Genomic DNA, 9929 nt, shown 5'->3' on the forward strand with positions numbered 1-9929 from the left:
CCTCAGCTGGCATCTGGTGAAACAGCACTACAAGACCAATACCTAAGAGCCCAAACAGCAAAATATTTATCTAGAGTAAGATTCACTTACTGAAACATAGATGATTCATGTCATCACCAGCCACCAGCTGCCACTTCCCAACCAGCAGATGTACGAAGTGATACCAGGTACTTATTAGCCAGGAGAATGAAGACACAAAATTTAAGATAAACTCCATTCTTTAACGGAACTTTTTTTGAACTACATGTAAGATATTTTTTCTTTTTGGACAAAATACAGCAGCTCTATCTCTTCCTTCAGGGTCAGAGACATCCTTGGCCTGGGGGTCCAGCTGCAGCAGCAACCAAAGCAGATAGCTCCAAACACACACCTTTGCTTGCCATCTGTGGCATCCCATCTGTCTGTGGACTGCTGTGAAAGGGCACACGTGGCCAAAGCCGCTGTCTAGACAGAAACTTAAAAGCCTGGCTCCTATCCTGAACTAAACAAGTAGGTGGATTGGCCTCAAAAGCTCTCTGGAACTTCTCTTGTGATGGATATTTGTTTCAAAAAATCATTATTATTAAGGTTCCCCTTTGCCACTTTTAGAGGGCTTGACATATCTTAAAGAAAACCATTGACTTCATAATTATTTTTGCTGTGGAAATGTTAGAGTAAATGATCTTTAAAGCACTTTCCAAGCAAACAGTGAAGTTACTAAAACAGCATAAAAAGAAAGCAGAAAGCAGTATGGATGTAAAAAAGGCTTTGTCAACTATTAAATTTGTCTTAGGTGTCATCATTTCAGCATCTGGCTGAGTGTTGACACTGAGTGCCAAAGAAACAAGAAAAGGATTTAGAAGGGAGGACAATTTGTTAGAATCCTATTAAAGGCAAAACATTCAAAGGTGTTTTTCTATAAGCAATCTATCTGAAAAAGGCATTTTTCTTGTTTGCAGATCCTCTGCAAACAGCACGGAGATTTCATGCATTCATTTTTTGACTGGGGCTGAGCACAACCTTTACAAGCATACTTGAGCTGCGGCTGCTGAGTTCTTAGATAAATGACTGAGTAAACTACCTGCTAGTAAAGGAAGTATTCCATCAAGAAACATTTCCTCTTTAGTGCTACCCAAACAGCTTCCATTCTTAAATCTTCGTAAGATTTTGGTGACTATATCAAGGTCCACATATATTCTGTCTAACATAAGGAGAAACTATTTGCAAGAGCGTGTAGTGACAGGTCAAGGGGCAATGGCTTCAAACTGAAACAGTAGGTTTAGATATTTGGAAGAAATTCTTTACTGGTGAGGAACAGATTGCCAGAGAAGCTGTGGATGCCCCATCCCCGGCAGTGTTCAAGGCCAGGTTGGATGATCTGAGCAATCTGGTCTAGTGGAAGGTGTCCCTGCCCATGACAAAGTGGGTGGAACTAGATGATCTTTAGGGTCCCTTCCAGCCCTGTTCATTCTATCATTCTGTGATAAGGCACATGCCTTTGTTGCCAGTATTAGACATGGTCATGCAAGAACGTTCTGCAGTCAGTAGACATAAGCAGCATCATCCAGAAAGGGACTCAGACCACCTGGAGCAACTATTTGGTACCCTTTATTATTCAAAAAGTGCAACTGAAGTGATTGTTTGGAATCCCTTCCCAGTTAAAAGGAGAAAAATAGGAGCTACCAGAGCAGGGTTCATCTGCTGTACTTTACATGTTTACTATAAGAGGAAATACAACACAAGTGACTTTTCTTCTTCCTTGTCTCTGAAGAGAGTCTGGGGTATTAGTCCAGTGTGAATCTTGGCATTGTGTATGTTCAAAGAGAGGGGAAGTTGATTTCACTTCTGCAGTAGGTGAGCTTTCTGCTGACTTCTTGCAGGAGGATGAGAGAACTCCTCATAAGCAGCACATAAGCTATTTGCTCCTGGGAATTTGAGCATTGTAATTGACACTGGGTGTTGGTTTCTCCTTCATTGCTCCATGATAAATGCATACCTAGAGCAAATTTGAGGTTTGATTAAACAAAATTATGTGATCCTCTAAAGAAAGGAGGATTTGATCATATATATATGTCTATATTCAACAAGACTGAAGAATTTCAATTTGGAATTCTTTTCCTCACTATTTTACCTTTCAGAACTTCATGAAAATTTTATGCATTTAGTTACAGACCAATTCTAAATAACCAAAATAGCTTGAAAAAATATACATGCATTAAAAAATAATATATTTTTTTAAAAGATAAATCCATTGAGAAGGTCATATCTGGAAAAGAAAAAGTAACCAGCTCCACTGAATTAATTGGTTTTTATCAGGCTGTTTGCTGGGCTGCAGTTTTACCTTATATAGTGTTCTTTCTTTGTTTCACATAACTACTTTAATTCTCTCTGGATGCATTCCAAGTTTCAACTTCTTTTCCTGCTTTTGCAGCTGATTTCACATGACAGTTTTTCATTGTTACTGTGTCAAGAAAAAGATCTTCAGCTATTTAATTTATCTTGGCTTTGTTTCAAAATAGGTTTAACTTCTTATTAATTAGCTGATTATCTTTTACATTCATTTATGTCTTTCACATTTCCAAATCCCAGTATATCCCTTAGCATCATGCTTTTTTCTTTTTTTTTCTCTGACTACTTTTCCAACACCCTGATTGATTATGTGAATTTGCATTCTCTATAGTACTGTACTCTCATGTGAATCTGTTAATTAGAATTCTTGCACAACTTCTTGGAAGTAGGAATTGTAGGTTTTATTTTTGAAGGTATATAATTTTTTCTCTACAGTCTGACTAATTCTGAAACCTTTTCTCCTTCAACTTGGAAAATAGGCTGTACTTAAGGTTAATTGATTAGAGTTTGCCAAATACTCCAGACTGCGAGTCCAGGATAGTCTTAAAATTAACAGCAAAAAAGGTAAAAATATTTAAGATTCTAAGTCTTGCAATTAACAGGTTTGCATCCAAGACACTTTGGTATTCAGGATATTTTTTCATAAGTGGCAATTATTGGTTATTTTAGATGAAACCATATGTTATTTCCAAGACCTTGATAACTATATGTGATAATTATTTATAAGACATCATGAATAGAAATCCTGGTAAAATTACATTCTGGCAACTGGATCCTGGCACAGCTCCATGGTAGATCAAGTATCTACGTATTTTCTGTTGCCAAATTTTACTCACTCCCATATTTGTCTTAATCTTTATTTGCCTATATATTCAAGTGGAGCAGGGAAGAAAGGGGATGCATATCCTGGCCTTGAGGATCACATTAGAAATCAGGAAAAGACATGGAATTGCTTTTTAGTAAGCCCATTCATCACTGCAAAACTACCTTTCCACATCTACTGATTTCTTTTGGTTTAGTAAATGCTGTCTTTTGTTCCATGGGACTCTTTTCTGTAAATATTCTTTTCATAGTGTCCTTGCTCTCCATAATTTTTGTCCTCTGTCCTCAGAGACCATGATTTTTTTCAATCCTCTTAAGAAAGAGTGGAATGTTTCCAGTCTTTCATTCCTTTATTTGCTTGGAAAATGGCCATCCATGCCTATAGCTGCAAGCTCCATGATTCTATTTCAGTGTTCATCCTGACACTCTCTTGCTGCCAATCCCAGTAAAATAGAGGTGAAAACAAAGTTCTTAATGGCTGGCTACAAACATATCTGAGCCAGCTTGGACAGTCCTACTTCAGTGAACAACCAAAAGCTCCAATTATTTATGCTCTCTTAAAAAAAATAAAAAAAACAACTAGAATTAACAAAGTTCTGAAGTGCTGGAGCCACAGCTTCTCCCTTGATACTGACCTGTCGGTGAAGACTGATTTGTTAAAAGCAACACCAGTTCTGTGCAGAGAAGCAAGCTGCTGTGGTGCTTGTCATCTCTATCAGCTAGAAGAGCACTTCAGCTGCAGGGAATTTACTTTGGCACAAACTCAGATCTAGCCCATCTTAGGAGCTAGAACATGAGCACATTGTTGCTCGCACCTCCACACCCTCAATGGATGGGGACTCCTCTACCTATGTCTATATATGTGTGTATTCCAATGCATCTTTCAGGGGAACAACAAAACTTCTGTGCCTTTTTGTGTGTGTGAAAATTGACATGCTTTCAACAACTCTTTAATTCTACAAGTATTTAGGTAGTATTGCTTCTCATTTTAGAACTTTGACATAAAAAAAAGAGAGGAAACTGCAGTCCTGGATATCTAATCTTTTATATGACAGGCCCCATGAATGCAAACTGCTCTATTTGATGGTTGAATTTAAGCCCCAGTTCTGCAAATCTCTTCAACATTTTCTTACCACTGAAACATGACTAGTCCTGCTGGTGTCAGTGCAGTAATAGCTTCTCAACTCTGCTTTTTATAAAGCTTTCTGTTCCTTTTAAAATGAGTGTTTTATATCAATGTGAAGCAGAAGTCATTTTACAATTTAAACTGCAACTAAATTACCCAATTATTGATAACCAACAATCTTTCTTTAGGATGCAGCAGACTAAAATAGGCCAAAATGAGAACACCAAAGCAGAAACAATAACTCAAAAATGTTTTCCTCCTTGTGTAATATAGGGTTATAAAATGCCTGTCATTGTTTCATTTTGACACATGGCTATGCAATGCAGGCATTCATTGCCATGGGTACCTTTGAGATAGATTATCTCTGGTCCTTTATCTATCCTTAACTAAACTTGCAATGAGAAGTATAGCTAAGTCCTATACCCTCAGACATCTGCCCTGCTACAGGCTCTTTTTCAGCACAACAGCTTGAAATTCTGTTCTGCTCAGCATCATCCGAGTACAGATCAAGCTGTTCTTTCCAAGGCCTCCCATTGCTCTTGACATGGGCATGGAAATAATGGCCAGGTTTATTGCTGTGTTATTATTGCTCTAAGGTCAAGCTCCCAGCTCTTTCATCCATTCTCCTGCTCTCCCATTCTTTCATTTGTTCATCTTGACCCAACTCACACTTGTGAACTACATTGCATTTGTTAGATCAAGAGGCTGCCTGCCTGCCGTGCCTCAGAACATTAAGCAGGGCAGTGGTCCTTTGGGTCCTTTCCTTGGGGAATGGATCATGGTCTGGAGAAATAAATGTTATTCTCTTCAGGCAATATTGAATGTGTGTGTTGTATCTGTTGAACACATCTCTGGCGCTGATTTAACAATTCTTTCTTCTTAATATGTACACACATACTCTCTCCCACTGCCAAGGCACAAAAGCTGAAATCAAACCATATAAAAAGGTCAAATTTTCTTCATTCTATCATGTTTAAGTTACACCTTTGGGCAGTGCCACGAGGTGAATTTTAAGCTCTTTTTAAAATAATATTTTGACATTTTGTCTATCTGGAAACATCATGATGAGAAAAATTTACTTTTTCAAGATGCAACTACAATTCTCTAGTACTTTTTGGAATATTTCACAATTTAAAAAGACCTCTCAGATGGATAGGTCTGATCACCTATCTTGTGATAGATCTATCCATCTCATCACAAGAAATGCTGTCGCACACCCTACTCTGGATAAACATGATAATTTTCAAAGTAATCCAGTGATTTTAAACATCTGGTGTAGGCTTAAGTCTGTTTTTCAAATTCCCAGCAGGAGCTAAGGACAGGGTGTGTACTCAGCCAAGGCAATAGGTGGCTCAGAGACAGGTCTCTCCATGGACTGCTAAGTGATTGGGCAAGTGTCAGCATCACATCGGGACATTGCCAGGCACTTGACAGCTCTCCAGGGTTTCTGATGGCCTTTTCTTCACAAGTCAGACTCTGTGCAGTCTTCTGTAAGGAAGACAAGAATGTGCTACAGAGCACAACTAGATGGCAAAACCAAGTAAATCTCTCTGTCTGCTCCAGCACATTAAGGAGAGAGGGTAGTGAGCTCAAGCCAAGGCCACAAGTCCTCAAATCCTCTTGGTCACATCAGGATCTTTGTTTCACTGGACATTTTTAAAATAAAATTTGTGAGGGTTATGAAGAATAAAACATTGAAACAAGTATTATGCTTCCTGCTGTGGTGTCAGATCTTCAAAGTGACCAGGAGCATAAGTGTTGCCTCTCACTAATTTCTCCTTACAAAGCCTGCCAGACAATATCCTGCAGTGGTGGTGCTGTTTGCCTTGAGGCATGCAAATGCCTTGGACATGTTAGGATGAACAGACATTTTGTATTTCTTGTGCCTGAGGCAGGATTAGCTGAGTTGATAATTGCCTGAACCTCAAGCCTGGCCCTTGGGGATGCCATTGGGACAGAATACCAGCATGACACCTATTTCTAGATGCAAACTCTGTTGATACCTTCTGTTCTCTGAAGGGAAGAATGGTTTCTGCTGCTTTTGGGAAGGTTGGGAAAGAAGTGTTGCATTGCTGCTTGTGTCTTACTGAGAGCACTCACTGTTCAAAGCAGGGTGATATCACCCGAGGTGACCACAACACAGAAAGAACCTCAGTGCTAACAAATCCCAAGCACTCAAAAAAGACAAAGATGATGCAGCCCAAGTGAAAATAGCTTTTGAGATGGGTTGAAATCCTGAGGAGTAGCAGCAGCTATCTTCTTGCTTTTGGAGATCTCTAAAGAGGCTTCCTCCCTACTGCAGCTGCTCTTTCCCAGATATTCTCCCCTACTGCAGGCACAGGGCCTGAAAGGAAAGTAATCACTTTGTGGTCCACTATGGGATTCCCCAGCACCATTTACTGTTGATGAGTTTGACTGTATAAAGATACTGAGGCCTTTAAATTATTGAAAGCCCTGTTGTAACACTCACTGACAGAAGATTGGTGAATTTTTCAGCAATGGGTTGTGACCTTGGGGGGGGGGGGATAGGGAGATGTGTCTATTTTTTTATTTCTGGGCTTTGTGCTTCCATTCCCCCAGCAGCCCCCATACAGGTGATCCCCTTACGCTGTGCTCCTTTGGGGATGGTCACGGTCGATGCCTGTGTGAGGGGATGTGACAGGTCCCCCATGCCCTGGGTTATGATCACCCAGAAATTCTCAGCCACATCCAGTCTCCAACTCTCCCGTAGCAGTGGCAAAGCCTGAATTAAGCCCTGCATTCCCTGTCAGACGTGGGCGTACAAATGGGCCGAAATCTCCAAAAAGTGTTTTCCTGGGCGGGCAGAAGAGGAGGGTGGCGGCAGCAGTGTTTTCCCCCCCTTGTAACGCTGACCCTTGTCCCTGTGTTTGCCTTGCAGGGACCTGCCACATCGGCTGGGCCTACTACTGCACGGGCGGGGGCGCGGCGGCCGCCATGCTGGTGTGCACCTGGCTCGCCTGCTTCTCGGGCAAGAAGCAGAAGCAATACCCCTACTGAGCCGGCCCCGGGCAAGGGCCCTGCCAGGCTCACCCAGGTCTGCTGGACAACAACCACGGACAAGGAATTTTCAAGCGCTTTCTCTCAGGAGCAGGACGGTGGGCAGCCCCGGGGCGGCAGGGAGGTGAAGGGTGGTGCAAAGCCACCCGGCCGGGCTGGGCAGGGACTGGCTCTCTCACCCGAGCCTGCTCAGGGTCTGCTCCACAAAAGTATAAGCAAGGAAAACTCTGCTTTGGCAAATGGTGAAATTCTGCATGCACCAATAACTGGACAGGCTGGTGAGGGGTGGCAGCGCCCGCGTGCTGGGGTAGCGCCTGGCAGCCCCTCAGTGCGGCGCTCCCGAAAGCACACACGCACGCACAGATGTTGACCATGGCACAAAACAAGTAGGGGGGAAATTTTTTTTTGGTGCGATTCTTCTTTCTTTTCCTTTTTATTTTCTCTCCTTTTTTTTTTTTTTTTAACTTCTCTCTGGTGGTTTAAGACTTGGTGTTGCAACACTTTTTAATCTATACGTTAAACTTAATAAAAGGACCAATAAGCCACTTTATCAGTATTTTGTATAATCTCTACACATTTTTCTTCCCCAAACATTTATCCACTGCTTATTCAGCTCTATATAACTTTTATTAAGACTCTGTTTTTTTCAGCATTATTACAAAATGCAACATAATTACTTGGCATATGTACCCTTACTATAGTACTTTTTATGAAATGCAGTAAATGGACATTTTCCTGTCCATTGGAAATTCCACTCACGGTACTGTAGAGCTCTGTTGGTTATGTACAACTAACAGCAAACTTCTTCCAGACATAGATTTCTGTTGCTGTTATGTTTAGCTCATTGATGTTGTATTGTGCTGTACCATGTTTATTATTTCAATATTCATTTTTGTAAAATATATATATAATATGTGCTATTTTATGTTTGTATTTGAAAAATCTCTGTAAATAAATTTTTCCTTGATCAATACTTGCAATGTATGGTTGTGCCAGTAGATGAAACAGTTCCTTCTCAAATCTTCACCGGAAAAATTCTCAGAAATACTCACAACTTCTATAACCATGCTCTATCCTTTTACCCTGTAAAACACAGACACATTTAAGGTTCAGTTACACTGCCTGAAGATAGACATCTACTGCCACTGGAGACATTCTGGCATATTCCACATTTTTTCCTGCTGCTGTCAGATGTCCTGAGGGATTTCAGCAAGACCTTCCCCATTTTGTCCTGGCTGCTGTGGGCTCAGAAATTCACAGAAAACTGTCTATCCCAGTTTAGCCATCTGAAATAAGCCTTTACTTCCTTAATACAAATAACTCTGATCAAATACCTACCAGGCAGCATTCTCTGCACAGGACACTGGCACTGTACATAAAAAACATAAAAAATCAATCTTTAATTTTCTTCATTTAAAGCAATGTGAACTTAATTTATAAGTTCATAATCAATTTATTTAATCATAACTAAAATAATGTTATTCTCTTTCAAATTTGTTTTTCTGATCCTTTTTTCCTAGTATCATATTTCTGTTGTGTATATTTAGGTTGCCATCTATGTTTCAGTTGCAATTCTGGTGGTTAATAACACTCAAGAGCTGAACAAATCTGGCATCATGCTACTGCTTTGTACATAGCACTGGGTGGATTTTTGGAGAATTGTGGAAATAGCAATGTCAGCTTACAGTGATCAATCCTGATATCATTCAATGGAATTTTATCGAGTTTTATTACAGGCTAAGCACTGTTTATTTGCTTTATGGTGCTGTGCAGTGAAAACAAAATTGTACCTTCACACTCCCAGATTAGCCCATAATAGCCCCATCTCATCTGACTGCACTTCTGCTGAGTAGCACACCAACCATGCTGTGGGGATTTGCCTCTCTGCACGATCTTCCTGTAGCAGCAGCATGAAGCAGGAGCTCTTCCCTCCAGATTCCAGGTTTTAAGGCTCATCCCTTCTTATGAGCACTTGGGACTATACCCAAAGCTCCTGCAGGAGGTCAGCAGCACCCCATATATCCTCACAGTAAGTATGAAATGTACCTGTTAGAGTTGTGGATTGCTGCTTTATTAAAACTGAAGGAGATATAAACACAACTTTGACTGTGGCTCCCCTGACTGCAGTCAGATCTTTGGCAGGTGTATCTCAATCAAAACATGCTGCCTTTGTACACTGCGTTACTGTGGAAACATGTCTTTTCTTCCACTGAAAATGTGTCTGGCTATAAAAAGTTTCTGTGACCTGGCTATAAATATGTGTGTTACTATTCCACATTTGACTCTTGCAAGGTTATATCCTGGACTGTGCATCATGAAGAGCACTTTGACTTTTTTTAGATTCTTCCTATGCTTGGGTTCAGGCTTGATTTATCATGACAAACTGGAACCATACAATTACTTCATGAAGAAAATTAGGGTTTTGTTGCAATGCAATACCATTATAGCATGACTGAATTTGTATACAATCTCCTTTTTAAATTTGGGCTTGAATAAAATGTCAATTTTTAATAATGAAGCCAATGACATATGCTGCACCTGCTTTGAAGCTGTTTATCATATAGCCTTCAGCTGCTGTGGTATGAATAAAGCAATCACCGCCTAATTAGGTTTGTCCATATTTGTGCATTTTGGT

The 9929-nt window shown here is 40.4% G+C and overlaps 1 protein-coding gene across 1 annotated transcript in view; it reads left to right on the forward strand.

Moving 5' to 3' along the window:
• LHFPL6 (LHFPL tetraspan subfamily member 6) overlaps positions 1–8267 on the forward strand; it is a 135958-nt gene extending 127691 nt beyond the window's left edge. The window contains exon 4 of the mRNA XM_064408930.1: positions 7176–8267. Within this exon, the coding sequence (XP_064265000.1) occupies positions 7176–7294 (119 nt within the window). The 3' untranslated portion in view covers positions 7295–8267. The remainder of the gene's footprint in view (positions 1–7175) is intronic.
• Positions 8268–9929: the final 1662 nt, after the last annotated feature.

This window comes from Passer domesticus, chromosome 2 (genome assembly GCF_036417665.1).
Source record: "Passer domesticus isolate bPasDom1 chromosome 2, bPasDom1.hap1, whole genome shotgun sequence".
Taxonomy (NCBI): Eukaryota; Metazoa; Chordata; class Aves; order Passeriformes; family Passeridae; genus Passer; species Passer domesticus.